Below are 19,137 nucleotides of genomic sequence, written 5' to 3'. Positions count from 1 at the left end.
AAGTATTAAAGCAAAATCGTCAGCATGAGAGCCTGATAGCTAACATTATAACTGATAGTAGCAAAATCTCATGGCAGGTTCATGATCATTGCCTCATTATAGAAGGAGAAATCATGTTTAGCTGGCAACAGAAGACTTTCAATGCATCCAAATGGACATTATTGCTAGTGCAAATTGCATAGGGTCTGAGTACGTGTCTGTACTGTGGACTGACAGAACTGTACAGAAGCCAATCGAATACAGCTGTTTGCAGTTATCATTGAGATATACACTTCCAGGGTGGCTATGGGTAAACCACTGTCAATGCAGGCATTGTGATATGTTGAACCTGTCCTGCATGTCATTAAATCTCTTCGCTACATAGATATTTTCCATCTTTATTTGCATTTTAATATGTCAGGTTTTTTTCTTTTAGTAGGGTTTATATTTTTGACTCCTTTGTTTCAGGTTGCTGTAATATCACAATTGCCTAGTTATGTCCTAATGTACACTGTATTAGGTTGTTCAGTTCTTTACATTTATTTGTTGCAGATTTTGGAGCCCAAGATGTTCCGATATGCTCACAAGTTGGAAGTACACAGAACAGATGGAATATTGAGTCACCCGTCCTCGCTGCCACACCTGTATTCAGTATCTTACTACCAGCTTTCTGAAGAACTAGCACGGACATACCCAGAACTTACTCTTCCAATTTTTTCAGGTATAGAAACAGCCAATACACATTGTGTGCATGCGTTCTTTAACTGTTCTTTGCTATCACAACAGTGGGGTTGAATCATCATCTTCACCAACCAATAGGTGAAGCTGTGTTGATTGGAAGCCACCAAGTATTTGGGACTCCCTGACGTTTAGGGTTTTGCCTCTAGGTCAGGTGTGCTCCTGATAATAAAGACAACGGTTCCTGTATTAGTAGTTGGTTTTTAGTGATGAACCTTTGTACCCTTGCACATAGAAGAGTGGATGCATATTAATACAGACTCTTCCATTCACAACGGTGGCACATGACCCAGTCAGCACACATTACATGTGCGCTGCAATATGTTGATATACCATACACGCTTTCTTCTGCATCTCTTACCAATTCCTAATATTTTACATTATACACATTATTTGTATTATATCAGTAAGCTGCAGCGTATGTTTCTGTTATTTGTGTGGATTACACACTAACATGCTAAGGGGAATAGACTGAGGCAGCACATATTCATTGCCAGTTTCAGATAACCATACTTTGCATGCATTTTCTTTCTACTGTGCATTTATTTTTTATTTTTTTTCCTTTTAATTAAATTAGTTTCACATTTTTTTATATTGCATTAATTAACCTTAACATATAAAGTAAACCTGTAAGAATGTGTGCTGCAGAGCCTTATTTGTGTAATACAACTTTTAATAAAGTTTGCCTTTTACCTTTTTAACATTTGCTTTATTTTCACTTTGGCAGAAATCAGTCAGAGAATACAAACAGCGCACCCTGCTGGTCGACAGGTGATGCTTCACTATTTGCTACCATGGATGAATAACATTGAGCTGGTAGATCTGAAGCCTTTGCCTACTGTGCGAAGACATGAAGATGAGGTTGAAGAGTCACTGCAAGATCGTGATGTGATGGTCAACAGCAGGCGCTGGCTGAGAGGAGAAGGATGGGGATCGCCGCAAGCCACTGCTATGGTTTTAAATAACTTGCTGTATATGACAGCAAAGGTATAGTTACCTGGCAAAAACCCATATTACCTTTATTTTCATTTAAAGTCACAGTGTCTACTGTTATAAGTTTTCTTACTGGTAAAGGTTACATTTTGTACAAAATGGAACTTCACTTTTCTTGAGGGAAACAAATTCCTTCCCAGACTAGTTATGTATACATACGAAGGGAATTTAAGAAAATAATTTACCTGTTTTTTATTCTGGAGTTACTGAGCTCTGAGACACTAACTGCAAGGGTCTGTCTGCTATGATGACTTGACATGTCCTAGGGGCTGATTTATAACGTGTTTGCATAGAATATTGCTGTGTGAACAGTATTTGCAGCGAATTACTGCCAGAGGAGAGCAGGATTTCCTATGCATGGCAGTAATGCACTGAAAATGTCATTCACACAGCTATATGGTGTGCAAACATGTTATAAAAAAGAAGTATTGCATCCTTGGCACCTATTAAGATTTACAGGTAACTAAATACCAAAGATAAAATACATACTGCTTATAACCCAAACTCTGTGGAGACTTATAAGAAGAATATCAATCACAGAAACAAGAAGTGAGATGGGATGTTCTGTATACAAACTATCCATGAGCTACCAACAAGCATCATTTTTAGCAGTTTTAGAAAATCTTAGCGTGACTTAATAAGCGTATTTTTTTATAAAAATTAACATGAGAAGCAGTACTATAACTTTTATTTGAAAAAATGAACAATGTTTTAGATGTGTTTTTCACCAATTAGGCTTTTAAATCCTCCAGTTATACACCCTCAGGCTCAGCTAAAATTGTGGGTGGGTGGCCACATTGTGGGGGGAGAGGGTGTTGCTAAAGTGAAGAAGAGGTGTAGCGTCAACAGCCATGCATGCTGTAACCCAAATTCATCTTAGAGTCAAGCAAATACTTTCCTGGATGCCTTTATGTACTTAGACATATGTCTTAATGTACTCTTTGCTTTGAAATTAGGAATTGCAAAGCATGCATTTGGAAAACACAAACTAATAGAAATGGAGAGCTAACAATACTAATTGTATTTATTGCTGCATATATTAGTGTGTGTGTGTGTGTGTATATGTATATATATATGTGTGTGTATATGTATGTATATATATATATATATCTTTGTACTGATGATATACATATAGTATATACTAGTTGCCATGGTCTGTGTGTTACATAAAATCGTCTTGGGTTTTTTTTTCAGTATGGTGATGAGGTGGCCTGGTCTGAAATTGAAAATGTGTGGACCACTCTTGCAGATGGCTGGCCAAAAAATCTGAAAATTATTTTGCACTTTCTTATAAGCATTTGTGGTGTGAACAGTGAACCCAGCCTGTTGCCTTATGTAAGTATTTATTTAAAAGTTGTTTGGATATTCATGTAGTCTTGCAAGTGGGTTGTTTTTGTTTATAGAATTGGACTAATTTAATGAGCCTTAGCAACATGCAGTAGCCAATCAGATTTAGGTTTACTGTTGTCAGATCATATCAAATAATTAAAAAAAAATATTTAAAAAAGGTTGGAAAAAAACATCAATTTCGGTTTCGGCAAGATAAATTTGTTATTTTCTGTTTCGGTCTTAAAAATTCCTTTTCGAGGCATCCCTAGTAAGGACTGGTGTCGAAATATAGAAAAAAGGAATTTACTTTCAGTAGGTTGCTTACTTTGTGTTCTTAATGTCACAAACAGAGCAACAGGTAATCAAATTAGTTCTAGCCAATAGTCGTAAAGTATTATTACCTAGACTTCACTGGCTGTATGTGACCTGAGTTTGGATCATGCTGAAATTTTTGATATTTCTACATACAGCATAAGAAAAAAAACACACTTGTACAGTACAAAGATGAAGAGATTGATGCCTACACTTTAGTATAAAAGAAAATGAAAGCAAAATATTTAGAATTTAGCACCTATAGTCCCAGTATATAGTCCCAGTATTTCTCAGCTCCAGCTTGATCATGTAAAGCTTAACTTTTATTACTAGAGTAAATGAAATGACAACTGTATCGCAGGCCTTTAAAATCATCCAGTCGGCTTTGTGTGAGGTGCCTAAACATCCAGCACCCATGATGCATCTTCTATGCTATTTTGATGTTCAACGGCAACTACTGTGTTCAGCAATACAAGATGACAGTGACTACAAGGTCCCAATGGCTCTGCAGATATTCAAAGGAAATATTTTGTTGATCACTTGTCTGTATTGAGCCATCCGACTTATTATGAAGCTTCTTCATGAAGTGGATGGACAGCATTCAGAATACTTCAATAATGCATACTAATCACTTTTACAAAAATTCCAATTATTTTCCCTAGGTAAAGAAGGTGATTGTGTATTTGGGGAGAGATAAGACAATGCAGCTACTGGAGGAACTGGTTAGTGAACTACAACTAACAGATCCTGTGAGTTCTGGAGTAACTCATATGGACAACCCACCATATTACCGCATCACTTCAAGCTATAAAATACCCTCCGTCACCTCAGGTAAGAGCAAATTAGTCAACAAAAAGTCCATTAGCTTCCTTTTATAAACCTATGAGCACCATCACTGCCTGCCATCTAGCCACAGTGTTCATTCTCAGACAAACAGGTCTACTAGACATTTGGTCTTTAAAGGAGATCCACTAAATATACTAGTTAGATATAGTTTCTCCACTGGGACCGGCATTGTTCATATTCTATTATGGTGGTATCCTTAAAGTATCACTATCTTGAAAATACTGTATGCTGATAACTGTGGTTTATACATGTTAAGATAGATTTCAGTGTTATCTGCCTGCCCAGCAAAAGTGACTGCTATAAAGTTATCAGAATACAGTATTTCCTCACTATAGTGTTCTAATTGTTCCATCCTCTAATTGGTATACTTCACTAAAATGTGTCTTCTATTAATCTGGAGATTAACAGCACTTTTGCTGCCAACACTGCATTGACTGTTTCCTGACAGACAAAAAACTGGAAAAAAAAAGTCATCCTTCACCAAGGCCACTGAATAATGGTGCTCCATGATCAACACCTTGACTTACCATTGCTGGTATGGAGACAGACCTCATATTTACAAGCTTATAGGTGCACTGACTACGTACAGAGTGCAGTCCGGTTTTAGTTTACTATAGTAATTTCAGACAACTTCAGTTGGATGCTGTCGGATATGGCACTTTGCAGTCCTTAATAAATAATTATTTAGTATACATTCATGAGCTTAAAATGTTTGTACATAGCTACAATATTAATATAGTAATTGTTTAGTGCAGTTGATAACTGAGTTTTAACATCTTACCAGGAACCACATCCAGCAGCAATACAATGGTAGCTCAAACTGATAGCAATCTGGACAGCAGACATGCAAGGGATGGTGCTGATGATAAGTAAGTGAGGTTTTTGGATTATTTTTTTTAAGATCATATTTATTTGTTTTAAATAATTTTCATACAAAATAGTGAAAAAGAGACATATAATTCAGATCTCTCCCCACATCACACACCATTTATATGTCCCCACATAAAAACAGTGCAGATACACAGCAAATGGCACATCTCATAATCTGATATTTGTAAAACAGAAAGTGTCCTCCAGTAGGGAACTAATGATGACAGTATAGTGCCCACAATGTACAAGCAACCATGGCAAGAGAGCTGCGGAAACAAGAGAAGGAAAGACGAGACATGTACATATAGAAAAGGGGAACAAAGACAACAAAACAGGGCTGTAAGAGGGGAAAGGGCACCAGATCCGGGGGTTTCCAGCTTGCCCCCTGAGACAAAGATATTTGAACAACCTAGTTGGGTCCAACAGTTCCCCAAATAGCATAGAGGTACTCTAATACATCCAAGGACTCCAAATTTCATAAAACTGACAATGGTTCGCCATTAGTTCCGTCATACATCTGAAATATTGCATCTCCTCAACCCGTTCTCGGAAAGATTGGGGGGGGTGAGAGATCTACAGTGGCGCGGAATGATGGCCCCTGCGTCGCAGGGAGAGATAGAAGGATGGAAGTTGAAAGTATTGAAGCCGAAAGTATCGAAGCTAGTGTCTCTGGGAATTGTACAAATCCCAAAGAAGGCAAATCAAAGGGTGCATTTCAGTCTTAGTAAGCGCCAAGTGAATCGTGGAAAGAGATGTAGCCGACCACACTGGATGTTTTGCTTAATAATTAAAGTATCTCAGTGATGTACCAAAAACCTCAAACAAAACCCCACCAATCACCTAAAAGAACATTAGTAACCAATAATAATCTCCCTTTAAAGGTCCTACTTGAGTTGGAGCAATGAAAGTTACAATCTGATTGGTTGATGAAACTTTTTCACACTTGTTAAAAACAACAAAGTCCCACATATTTACTGTATTGAATAGGTTGCTTTGTTTCTAACAATAGCACTGAACTATTAGTGTCATTCTACAAAATATGTAGAGACTTTATAGGAGTTAAAATACAGAAGCCAGCGTGAAATAGGCATGAAATCAGGGGAAAAAGGCCACATAGTAATTCCTTTCACATATGGCAGATGCTTTGGTATGGGACTTAAACAATTCCTGGGGTTGGTATAAGTGTATATTTAATGGAAAAGATCAGAAATCATATAGCAAATACTATAAGCCATTTAGAAAAACTGTAAATGGACAATGTTAACCTAAAATTTCTGCTTAATGGTGGGATGTGACATAATTCTTCCTAATCCATAGAACCTTATTTTGCAGTTTATTTATATGTAGCTTAATTTTAAGAACAACGTAATTTTAATGGAAAGCAGAGTTTGCTTGTAAAATGTGGAGCCCTTCAAATGATAAAATACGTTTTTTTTTTTACTTGCAATGGGAAAGAAGGGTCTGGCTATCTAGCATCTGACCTAAATCTGTGCCCATATCATCATGTTATTAGACAGCCCAGCTCACACATAGGGAAACCGATCATATGGGTAGATCCTGTTGCATCAAGGGAGCAAAGTTTTGCCTAACTCAAACTTGCTTGGGTCTGACATGCTAAAGAGGAATTATCACATACAGATATTTTTGAGTGCTCTCATATATGCCTGACTGTTAAGCACGGGGAGTCTATAAAATGAGCAAGTGTTTTTTTTCCATATAAATGTAGCCAAAATTGTCCATCAAAGGGTAACGTAGTAAATTTGTTCATATAACCACCCACCTTCCCACCTCTATGAAAATAGTGAATATTCCCCCTATTTAACACTGCTTTGCCAGGGAACTAACCCATTGTGGCTCTCTGGTACTTGATCTCATGACCTGAAATAAAAAAAACCCCACCAATGTAGTGCTTGACTCTTTATTGAGAGTTCTTTAATTCCCTGGTACTGTCCACCATAAGGCTTTATTTGCAGTGACCCAAAGGGTATTGAAGTCTCTTGGCATGGAACCAAAGAAATATAGCACACATACACACAATTAAATATAATGAAAAATAACATTTACTTAACTGTTAACAGATGACAGGTTACAGAAAATAGTAATCTCAGGTCTCACTCTTAGGTTACGTCCATTTCATTGAAAGGGCCAAACCTGCAGACATCACTGCAGGCTGGTGAGCTTGGATGGTCATTGTTGCCTTTCTTCCATCTTACAGCTCCCTCACAGCACACTTTTGAATCTTGGTGCAAGCCCTCATTTACACCTACGCAACATCAAATATGCACGTTTTCAGCGCTTTTTGTGTACCACATTTTTGTGCATTTTTTGCACATTTTTTGCACATTTTTTGCACATTTTTACACGCGTTCTACGCGCATATATAGTCACGTGTTTTTGCGAGCAGATCAAGCAACAATTGTAAATTCCAAATTTGGGCCTTCAGCAGCAACACAACTCCAGTCACATGAAGGAGAATTATGATTTTCACTCAGCCTCATAATCTGAGCCGACCTCTGACAATGAAACTGGCACAGGTCGGCTCAGTAGTTCGGGAAGTGAGCGGACACATACCGTCGCTCGCTCACTTCTCGATCTATCCGTGCAGAGAGCCGTGACTGTCACTCACGGCTCCCTGCAGGGATTTCCCCCCTCCCCTGTCCGATCCTCCAGCGCTGACTGGCGGAACGGACTGGGGAGGGGGCGGGTACAGCTGGCTCTGCCTCGGGATAGGCAGAGCCAGCTGTCACTCACGCAGCTGGGTGGATCCAGACATAATTGTCGGGATGCGTTCCTGCTGCGGCGTCTCAGTATACGGCGAGCTGTAGCTCGCCGTATACTAAGCTTTGGGTGATGGGAGGACGCTAGTTTGTGTCCTCCCGTTACCCATAGGAGAACTATGGGGAAAAGCCCTGACCCCATAGTTCTCCTTTAATATACAACTGAACTCTGTAGTAGGCAAGACAGTTCCTCTTTGAATTCCATTTCTGTGTCTAGTGCAATCCAAGATAATTCCTTAATATGATGATTATGTAATAATCTAGCTGGATGGCTATAGACAGTAATATCATTTTTCCCCTATGGCTTTCACATGGGATATAACGTAGAAGCTGCCAACTCCCAGTAAAATGTGACCACTGCATGGCTCTAGTAGCCAGGCAATAGAGGAGTAAGAGCTTCTTGTAAATGTATTTTCTTGATAAAATGTATGTGGACCTATATTTCAGACTAGTTCTTGTGATATTATTTTCATATGTACTGTTATAGGTTGGAAACCAAAGCTTCACTTGCTAATCATACATAATATTAGTGCAGGTAGTGTAGTAATATTTATGACACAAACTGGTTGACCCCTAAATTTCTTACTGTACAAAAACTAGTAACTCCATAGTAACTGATTTTCTGCTGCACAATGGCATTAAAAAATGTAAAGGAACTGCTGCCTTATCTCCCTGAGCCTTGGCATGTACTGTGAGCAGACTGCACCAGACAACGTCTGTGAATCAGCAATGGCAGCCCCTGAATTATTTCTCATGACTGGCTTTCTTAAGTGTTTTCCATTATGTAGATTAACGGATTTTATTTGCTGCCATTATTGTTTATGCTGGTCGTTCCTCCTTACACACATATGCCGTACATTAAAACCTGTTTCTACCTACCAGACTACAGTGCACTGACATTGTAGCTTGCAAAGTGTCTATTTAACATATATGAACAAGTGCTGTTCATATATGTTATGAAGATGATGATTTGACAGTGATAGTTTTTAGAGCAGCTTCTCTTGATTTTTACATAAAATAAAGCAAAACTCCTAAAGGTGTCAAATTATTAATAGTGTCTGTTGATTTCAACAGTTATCCCCATCTTGATATCTACAGCGGCCTGAATAGCAACCTGAATCGTCAGCACCACAGGCTGGAGTCTCGGTACAGCAGTAGTTCTGGAGGATCCTACGAAGAAGAGAAAAGTAATCGCCTTACAGTCAGCAGCCATTTAACTGTGTGCAGTAGCATTGCCTAGTTTAGTTGTATTTTCATATGGTATGATTTAAATCGGACATCAGAATAAAAAATACATTGTTTTAGCCCCTGTTGAGTGTACACAAGCTCAGTGACAGTTAACAGACAAACCGCCCTTAATACAAAAGATGGGGATGTGTTCCGATGTTTACAGACTATGAAGAAAAACCTTTGATTGAATACCTGTCTGGAGTTTATTGAAAAAACTGGAGACCAAATCCCTTCTATAATTTTTTTCAGACAAAATGCTTTAAGTGGGATAATATTCCAGGAGCAGAAGAAAGAGCATACAATAAGGAGAACCTTTTGTTGTATGGGAAAAACAGTGGCTATATTTATTCTTCATTTATCACTGAAAATCTGAGTTAAGCTGTAGTTACATTAGTATTCCTTTTGTGTTGCAGGTGACTCAATGCCCTTGTTCTCAAACTGGCGTCTCAAAGTGATGGAATACAACCGTGGAGAACCACTACCCTTTCCACCCTCAGGAGGCTGCTGGTCACCTCTTGTGGATTATCTGCCAGAAACCACATCTCCTGGCACGTGTTTGCATAGGTACTTATCATATAACATATTAGTGCTATTGGCTGGCCGTAAGAACTGTTATTGTATGTTTAATCTATATTATGTTTCTGACATAATATATAATTGGTGAATTCATTTTCCATCTAGGTGCAACATCGCAGTAATCCTTCTGACAGACCTCATCATTGATCATAGTGTGAAAGTGGAGTGGGGGGGATACCTGCATCTCTTGCTACATGCCATCTTCATTGGTAATGCTTGTCTCTTCTACTTATGTTACATATGTGCTTCTAGGAACAATCAGCAGATCTACTGACAAAATATCATGTAAAACATATACAATTTATATTTTATTGTTTATAGGGTTTGATCACTACCACCCTGAGGTGTACGAGCATTGTAAGCGCCTCCTGCTACATTTATTAATCGTGCTGGGACCCAACAGCAGTGTGCAGAGTGTGGCATCTATCCTCCTCAGGAACAGGGAATGTAATGAGCCACGGGTGCTGACTGTCAAAAGCAATGCACATCTGGAGTACTCCTTCACAGGTAAGAGATATCCAGGGACATTTATCAAGCAACGTAAACACACAATTAATCACAAATCAGGCTGCCTCTCCTATCAGCAAAGTCTCTGCAACATGTTTACAGTGAAAATGTGGGTCTGTGCGCCTGTATTCCTAGGTAGCCAAGTGTGTCAGTTTGCAGAGTTCTGTGACAGATTTGGCACTGGAGATTAGACACATTTTCAGAAGTGGCAAGGGCGAAGTTTTTTTCTGTCTCAGTGCTACTTAAGAGCAGCAAAGGGAGAATTGCATGACTCAAGCTGTAACCTTGTAGTAAATCTGTTGCATAACTTGTCTCATTACTTCTGTTATGCATTGCCTTGCTGTGCGACAGAATTACCAAATGTCAACCATGATGGGTTCATTTCTATTTAAATGAAAGCTTAGTTTGTATTGTTTAAGTGGGAAAGCGGTAAAACTCATTTTACAGTAGGTGTTTACTGTCGGTGCCCCTATTGGGGAGATTTCCTTTCTGTTCCGGCCCTTGTCACATGGCATACAGTCTTACCAAAGTGAAGGGAAATCGCAGAAGTCATCAATGTACAGTTGTCTGCAGCTGTCTACCATAAAAATGGTGCTCTTTTTTAGCAACCGTTTATTGGACATAATGTGAAGAGTAAATCTGGCATCTTCACCCAAGACACCATGAGGGAAAACAGAGATGTTAAAAGGGCATGTCTTATAGCAGTGTTCTTCATAAATAGGGATTGCTGGAGCTCTCTGCCCACATTTCCCTCTCCTCATACTCTTCTTTACAGTTCCATTAACTGTGCTGGAATCATTATTTAATATTTTGCTGTAAAGTGAATCTGTCAAACACCAGGTCAATGCAGGCTGAGCATATGGTAAAAATATGCATAAGTAGAGGTTACCTTATGTTAAAAATGCATGGCAAAGTCATCAGTAGATGATCTCCAGAGTTATAGGCAGCAAAATTAGTATGTAGAAGTATAGAGCCAAACCTCTTATGTCTCCTTATTGGTCCTTCAATGCGACCTCACTGACCAATAGAAAGACTGACGAGGTAGGGTAGGGCTCAGCTTTTACAAGAAAAGCCAAGATTTTCATACAACTTTAGCTGCCTACATTTCAAGGTGTACTGATTGTTTTGATGCAGGTTGTATTGAAGGTAAATCATATGTGCAGTTTGGCCAGGATTTCCACAAGTTTACTTTAACTGCTTACCATCCACAATCTGTACGTTGGCCTTCCCCTTCACAATGCATCATGCTTTTAGGGAATGTTATTTTATATCCCATATTATCAGCTAGCATGTAACACTGTTTGCAGCAGATAACTGTCAAATCAGATGGTCACTGACAGCTCTGGCTTCTGCTAATGAGAGCTAATCAGAGTGATTTCTGATAATGTGACCACTATGAGCCTCTCGGCCTAATTACACAAATAAAATAAATGTATACATTTGTTAGTCTGCAATAACAATCAAAGCAGGGTTTTAAAAATGATTCAGGTCTGCAAATTAGTCGTATAGGTGATTTAAGCAACAAAAAATACTCGCACTGAAAAACTTGGCTTGGGCATCTAGGCTTCAATGACCTCTGAACACCAAAGTGTTATACATAAAGAAGGGGAAAAAAGTTCTAAATGTTTTATGTTTACAAGCAAGCTGCTTCTATATGGATGTATGCTTAAAGAAGGCAATGCTTGCTTCCCATCTGCAGGTATCCATGACTTTATACCAGAATACCAGCCTTCCCCTATGACGGACTCAGGGCTCAGCTCAAGTTCTACCTCTTCAAGCATAAGCTTAGGGAATACAAGCACTGCTGTTCCCCACCTCCAAACCACTATCCTCAATGAGGTGGACCTCTCTGTAGAGCAAGATGAGAAGGTGAAAACCCTCATAGAGTTCATTACATCAAGGTACGTATATTGCTTTTCCTATGCTTGTCAGTATGCTAGCTAATTGATACCCTTTCTTTGTGACCTAATTCCTGGATTGTCTTCTAGGAAAAGAGGACCATTGTGGAATCATGAAGATGTTTCTGCAAAAAATCCCAGTATTAAGAGTGCTGAGCAACTTACAGCATTTTTAAAACACGTGGTCTCTGTTTTCAAGCACTGTAGATCAGGTAAGTCTGGAGAGATACAGATTTCTGATCAGATATTTCGTATAGGTTTGCTTCTGAAACATTCTGGGTAACTTCTAAGTCTAAGGGCTTCTTGAAGTGGCTGCATTATTTTGTCATGTTGCATTCTTCAAATTTTGCAGGTGTTTACATTCTTAGATTTTGAGACAAATATATAACATTAAATGAATTCATGAAGAAAATAGTACTAAGAAAAAATCAGTAGCAATTACAACCAGTAAATTGATTTGAGGTACTCCTAACACTTGCTCACCTTACAGCTAGCTGCCAGTTCTATCTAAAACTTATTTTTGTAGTTTTTTTTTAAAGCTGATCCCAAGGAATAATGTATTCTGCATGCTTACATTCTTCCAGATTGGTCCAATGTAAATATGCATATGCCATGCCGATCAGCCCACAAGGATCCTGTAAAGCACTGTAGTAGCTGCAGCTACCCCAATGAGGACAGTGATTTTCTGGGTCCCATATGGTGCCATTCTGAGAGGCTTTCCCTCTGCTCTGAAAACACAAGGGGTCCCTCGCTAGACACAGTGGCCATTCTAAAAAATGCTTAGTATTTTTATCAGTGAATGCAAGGAATTCTCTGGTTGGACAAGGGGTGGTGACATCACAATCGGAAAACACCTTTCATTAATAATAAAAAAAAAAAAACAGTATTTGACAGGATCCTTGTGGGCAGTTCAGATATGGAATATGCATATATTGGGCCAAGCTGAACCAGCTTTATAACTCGCCTTCTTTATGTGCATTTAAGTCGTTATAATGCAGAATGTCAGATATGCATAGGTCTCTGTTTTAAACAGTGGAATTTATTGTATCCTGTCTTGTAGGGTTTCAGCTCGAGCACCATCTCAGTGAGGTGGCACTGCAGACTGCTCTCTCCTGCTCATCTCGCCATTATGCTGGAAGGTCGTTTCAGATCTTCCGTGCCCTCAAGCAGCCTCTCTCTGCTCAGACCCTATCAGATGTTCTTTCCAGGCTGGTAGAGACCGTGGGAGATGCTGGGGAAGAAGCACAGGTACATTTTATTTATTTCTGTGTTTCACTACTGGAAGGTTGTAACATATGGGACCTTGACCCCTCGACAGCATGCTGCCTTTCAGCGCTTCTTCTGATTGCCACTGAATTCAGTGGTACTGTACACTTCTAGGCATTTTCTACCATTTTTGTAAATCTTATTTACTGTACACATACAAGCTGTTTCCCATCTCAAATACACTAAGCAGTGATGATTTGTTTTTTCTGTATTTTCTAGGGTTTTGTCATTGAACTTCTTCTTACATTAGAGTCAGCTATTGACACCCTGTCAGAAACCATGAAGCATTATGACCTCCTGTCTGCACTTGCTCAGTAAGTTTCTTCGGTTCCCACTCTAAAAAATTCTGCCTTGTTTTGTGATATTCTTTTCTCTTTGATACCTCTTTTTATTAGAAGATTTCTGTTCTATTCCTTTTCCAGAAATAACAGAATTTAGATTTACCCTCACCCAGTCCAGTGACAATGATCAGCAGAACAAATAGAAAGGATTGAATCTCCCTAGTGGAGACACAGACCGTGATAAAAACCTGACCGAGGTTTTTAGCCATTCCTCCTTTATCCAAAGTGAAACATAAAAATCGGTTTTATTCTATCTACTTTGTACGAGCAGCCTCTGATTATATGTTTTTTTTTAGACTTCCTAGATAGGGTGCTGGTTTTAGTTATTTGCCCTTCTGATTAAAGATAATAAGGGGTTAACTAGGAATACATTTTATTTTAAAAAGTCACACCTTTGATCTACATGAATTAAATGGTATGTGCAGTGTTGCAATGGATTTCAACAGGAGCAGTTGCATTTTGACAGGCACTCCTGCTGTGTAATTCATAGAAGTTCCTGGCTGTCATTTTGACAGCTGGTAATTGCAGCACCAGGGGGAGAGGTCTTCAGTGTAGGAGATACATCCAAGAAACTATGTTGAAGTTTTTTTAGGAAGTATCTTCTACGTTGGAAAACCAGATGTGGTTAAACATATAGCGGCATTGACCTACAGACCTGCTTTGTAAATGCCCTTTTTGAGGTGTGGGTGGGCGGAGGGGTTGTAAATTGTAAAACAAACTTTTAAAATTACTGTTTACAAACTCCACTAAAGAAAATCTACTCATGTTGGCCGGATGGGTGTTCTCCGTCTTCTAGAGTGCCCCATGAGTCTCTAAATCCAGGTTGCGCTAACAGTAAACATCCGCTAGGAAGTCAGTGCCAATTACATTGATAAACCATGTGTGAGGCTGCCCATTGCAATGATAAAACATGCATGCTCTGCTTGCAGATAAAGGAAGGATTTGGAGGTACCACTTGAGGTCTGAACTGCAGAGTTTTATGCCAGTTTACATGGGCTACCATATATACAGGTACACCTAAGCATTGTACCTTTACAGCAGAGTCAGAGCAGTTCATATACAGCACAGAAAGTGACACTTTGAAAAAAGTTTGTCTGTATCTACTCATTCGGTTGCCTTGTGCTGACTGAGAGCACAGCTTAACTAGAACAGAATAGGTTAGCGTAATTAGAACCAGATATTTTTTCCTGGTTCAGGTCAGCTGAGCTGTCATATTCAAAGGGAGGAGTGGCCATGCACAGCTTTCGATATTTTGAATTCTTTCATATATACCTGTTAGGGTTATGGTGATGTCATAAATGTTTTGTTTCATGCTTGGGGTTTTTTTCTAATTGTTGCACCAGAGTTAAATTATAGGACCAATTTAAATGCAATAAGTATTAATTTAAGTTCTTCTGTATGGTATGTCCTCTAAAGTTATGCTGTGTTCACTTAAGGTGATGTGTGTGATAGGTCCTTCTAATAAGTTGTTTGTATTCCCTGTGTTCTAGCACCTCATACCAAGAGCCAGTGATGGGCAATAAACATGCTGCAAACAGGAAGAGCACTGGGCAGCTAAATCTAAGCACAAGTCCTCTTACCAGCGGCAACTTCATGTCATATTGTAACAATGCTAGGAGCAACTCTTTAAGGCTAAGTTTAATGGTTGACCGTGGACTGGACCGGCGGCGGAGTAACACACTGGATATAATGGATGGCAGGATAAACCATGGGGGGAGTCTAGCAAGGACTAGAAGCCTCTCCTCCCTGCGAGAGGGAGGGATTCATGATCTGCAGCCCACTACTGATCCCACCAATCTCATGGCTACTATTTTCTGGATAGCAGCGTCCTTGCTGGAGTCAGACTATGAGTATGAGTATTTGCTCGCTCTTAAGCTACTCAACAAGCTGTTCACTCACTTGCCACTGGATAAATCTGAAAGCCGTGAAAAGATCGAGAAGGTTCAGAGCAAACTGAAGTGGAATAACTTCCCTGGTCTGCAGCAACTTTTCTTGAAGGGTTTTACTTCCATTTCCACACAGGAAATGACTGTGCATTTGCTCAGCAAGCTTATAACTGTTTCTAAGCACACCATAGTGGATCCGCCCCTGCTTAGTGGTGAGTGGCATCAATTCTGGAATATATATTGTTCATCATTAAGTATGTACATGGGACAGCCAAGTTTACTTATTATAACCCATCTCCAGGTCAATATTAACCCCTTCCCCTAACTCACTCTCCACATTTTTGTTGCTTTCTTACCTCATGAAGAAAGATATACTCACCTAAATCTGTCTCCCAGGTATCTTGATAGTGTGTTTTGCAGGGGTAACCTCACTACTTCAGATTTCTCTTCCAGAACCTTAGAGACCCCCGCCACAGGACAGCGAATAGTAAGTGTCCACCTCACATAGGCAGTGACATGGTCAACTGAAAAAAGACCCCACCTCCAGGAAAACATAAGAAAAAAGAAGCTTCTGGGCTGGAGCATCACATGACTTCAGCTTAAAGGGTATTTCCACTTTCCCAGGTGGAATGGAATTGCCCCCTTTAATGTGACCTCCTTTCGCTGGTGCCGATGTACTATACGTACTGCTGTGTAGCGCAGTCTCCCTCCTCCTCAGCTCTGGCAGTCTAAGGATCAGTGAGTCATCACATCTAATACGGTGTATTAGACGCAACGAGGGACATTGCAGGGAGCGGTCTAACAGTATATCTTTGTTATTTTAGACCATAGACGAAAAGGAGCACTTTTACCCCTTGCAGTTCAGGGTAGCCCCACTACAAGGGTCAAGTTTTATTCTGCCCGGAGTTGTTGTTTAATATTTGCCTGGTGATGGGTTTTACTGTACTTATGTGATTGTGCTTTTCCTTTTTTCTCCATTAACACACCTGTGTACACACAATCAGGATGCACGGGTATGCATCATACCCTTATTACTCTACACATTTGCATTATTCCAGAACTTGCTATAAGTTTCAAACTGGTTTTGGGGCATCATTTTATTTTAACACTAAATAGATGAAATAATAAGGATTTGAGTGCATGTCACTCATTTAAAGTTTTATTAGATCACTTCACCAAAACGCACTTTTAATGCAACACAAATTTGTTTTCAACTCAGTAGAGTTTTATCTTTGATATTTGGTTGAAATATTTGAGATTATGATGCGTTTGTGTGATAACAATTTGGAATATTTTTAATAGAAAATATATCCTGATAAACGTTTGATAGAAATATAGAAATATCCTGATAAACGTTTGAACAACTATTATGGGATTTATAAAATCAGCAGTACCTTTTTCTATCGGCTAAACACAAATGACGCACAGTTTGTGTTTCATTAGACTTAATTTATGTATTGCGAGGGTCGACCTGAATATAAACTGAAATGAGTTATTTAGGGGGAGTTTGTTCTTCATGGTGGTTTGTAAAGTTAACATAGAGGGTGTACAACTTTAATGAAACGCATGTGGCCAGCTTTGGTCCTCTGTAGGGTTAGCCATAGGGGTATAAAAATATCTGGTTGTAAATAAATGAATCTAGCATTGGTTGTATGTAGTAGTGTGATTATCTTTCAGCATGTCTGACGTGTCCATTTTTTGGCAGGGTTTCCTCTTAATATTTTGTGCCTGTTGCCACATTTAATTCAGCATTTTGACAACCCAACAACATTCTGTAAAGAAACAGCTGAAAGAATAGCAAAGGTGAGTACATAAACATAAGCACATTTACATAGAAAAATAGGCGAATGATGGCAGAGAAAGGCAATGTGGTCTATTAAGTCCGCCCGATTTTTTATTGAATGTATTTAGTTTTTAGCATTTTGTCCCAAGTATTTCTAACAAACTAAATTTAAAGCTGAAATGTAGTCTTCTTTTATTTTGCCTTTCCTGGTCCTTCCTTGAACCTTTTACGTGTTCAATACATATCTTATTTTAGAGCCATTGATGTCATCGCTGTTTCTCTGTGCTTCTGGTGGGAGGAACCAGCAGGGTACTCCTGAACACATCACAGGATCCTGCCTTAATACGCTTCTCAAGGCCTGGTACAAATAGTGGGCTGCCTTTGGGGAGGAGTTATGCCAATATAAAAATACCTTGATGGGTGGATGTCAGTGGGTGTTTCTAGGAAGGATGCATTTGCATCTGAATGAAAGAACTGCAGTCAAATGAATGAAGGGTGTGGGCAGGGACAGTCAGGCTGGGTAGCAAAGTGTTAGATGATGCTGGCCTCCCTTCGGCCAGGAAATGAGGCAGGCTCTATCTGACTTGCTGCAGCTTCTAATTCACATTGTGAGAAGCTCACAGTGTGCAGTGAAATCGGAGTAAGCAACTTCAGTACAGGAGGGAAGCCTCTTCAACTGTGCAAAACCGATACAAGCTCAGCTCTAATAATCAAAGTTTAGTGGCATTAGATTGTACAGTTTTTGAGGTTATTGTTGTTTGTCTCTGTCTGAAGCATTCTAATTGTCACAAAGGTTTATTGCAGTGGATGTGCAAATCACTGTAGCCCATATCATGCCGATTCGAATTTAATATACTGAAGGCACAACAGCAACAGATGAGTTCCGATGAATTGCTCTTGCTTGCTGCCTTACGGTGGCCATACACCTGCCGATTATCGTACGATAATAGCGGGAAATCCCGCGATCGTACGATAATCGGCAGGTGTATGGAAGGCGTGTGACCGTTTCTACTGTACGGTCGCACTCTTTTGTCTTACGAGCACGTTGGAAAACCAGCCAAAAATCGTAAGATTTTCAGCGGGTTTGTGGCGTGCTCGTAAGACAAATGCCGCATGGGCCGGTGTGCGCAAGTGCACACTGCCCGCTCACCATTGCAGTCATCGGAAGCCCGCCCCTCAGCAGGGCGGGCTTGCGATGATCGCAAGTACGATCTGCCTGTCCATGATGGGCAGATCGTATGAGCTTTTACTTACCTTACAACCATCGCAAGACGAAAGTCGTGCGATGGTTGTAAAGTGTATGGCCAGCTTAAGTTTGTGCTTTATTTAAAAAAACCTGTTGCTATAGATTTACTGCTTCACGCTGTCAGTATTAAAGTTCTAATGAGAGAAGTATGGGGGCTGCCTGCTTCTAAAAATGCAAGTTTCCTTCCTGTGTTTAAAGTAGACTGTCTACTTTAAACACAGGCCCTAAAACTTGTGTCTTTTGATGAAATATAACACAACCCAATTTGTACATACATTAGTCCAAAAAAAAGATTTCTCAGCCATACTACTGTGGTCAAAAACTCCATTTTGTGTTATGCCTACCTATATTGTGTTCTATAAACTGCAATCCGGAAGGTAAAAAACCCTCTCAAAGCCTAACTTTAGCCAGATATTACTTTATTCTGGATAGAATGGCGAAGTGTTAACATGTCTGTCAAGGTCTTCTAACCATCCTTCCAATGTGAAATAAAAAAAGTTGCTCGAGGTGGGCTTTATAAGTATAATTATTATGCAGTGTGTGTGTGTGTATGTATATAT

The 19,137-nt window shown here is 39.5% G+C and overlaps 1 protein-coding gene across 1 annotated transcript in view; it reads left to right on the top strand.

Moving 5' to 3' along the window:
* Positions 1-19,137, top strand: part of FRYL (FRY like transcription coactivator) — a 165,625-nt gene that overhangs the window by 112,429 nt on the left and 34,059 nt on the right. The window contains exons 31-45 of the mRNA XM_018575865.1: positions 532-700; positions 1,445-1,704; positions 2,905-3,045; positions 4,014-4,182; positions 4,982-5,066; positions 8,919-9,031; positions 9,488-9,638; positions 9,756-9,859; positions 9,972-10,157; positions 11,857-12,058; positions 12,146-12,267; positions 13,116-13,303; positions 13,541-13,635; positions 15,153-15,760; positions 17,254-17,351. Of these exons, the coding sequence (XP_018431367.1) occupies positions 532-700; positions 1,445-1,704; positions 2,905-3,045; positions 4,014-4,182; positions 4,982-5,066; positions 8,919-9,031; positions 9,488-9,638; positions 9,756-9,859; positions 9,972-10,157; positions 11,857-12,058; positions 12,146-12,267; positions 13,116-13,303; positions 13,541-13,635; positions 15,153-15,760; positions 17,254-17,351 (2,691 nt within the window). The remainder of the gene's footprint in view (positions 1-531; positions 701-1,444; positions 1,705-2,904; positions 3,046-4,013; positions 4,183-4,981; positions 5,067-8,918; positions 9,032-9,487; positions 9,639-9,755; positions 9,860-9,971; positions 10,158-11,856; positions 12,059-12,145; positions 12,268-13,115; positions 13,304-13,540; positions 13,636-15,152; positions 15,761-17,253; positions 17,352-19,137) is intronic.

The sequence above is a fragment of the Nanorana parkeri genome, unplaced genomic scaffold (genome assembly GCF_000935625.1).
Source record: "Nanorana parkeri isolate BGI_ZX_2015 unplaced genomic scaffold, ASM93562v1 scaffold54, whole genome shotgun sequence".
Lineage (NCBI taxonomy): Eukaryota > Metazoa > Chordata > Amphibia > Anura > Dicroglossidae > Nanorana > Nanorana parkeri.
Note: the sequence above shows the minus strand (reverse complement) of the source record. Positions and strands in the feature narration are given on the sequence as shown.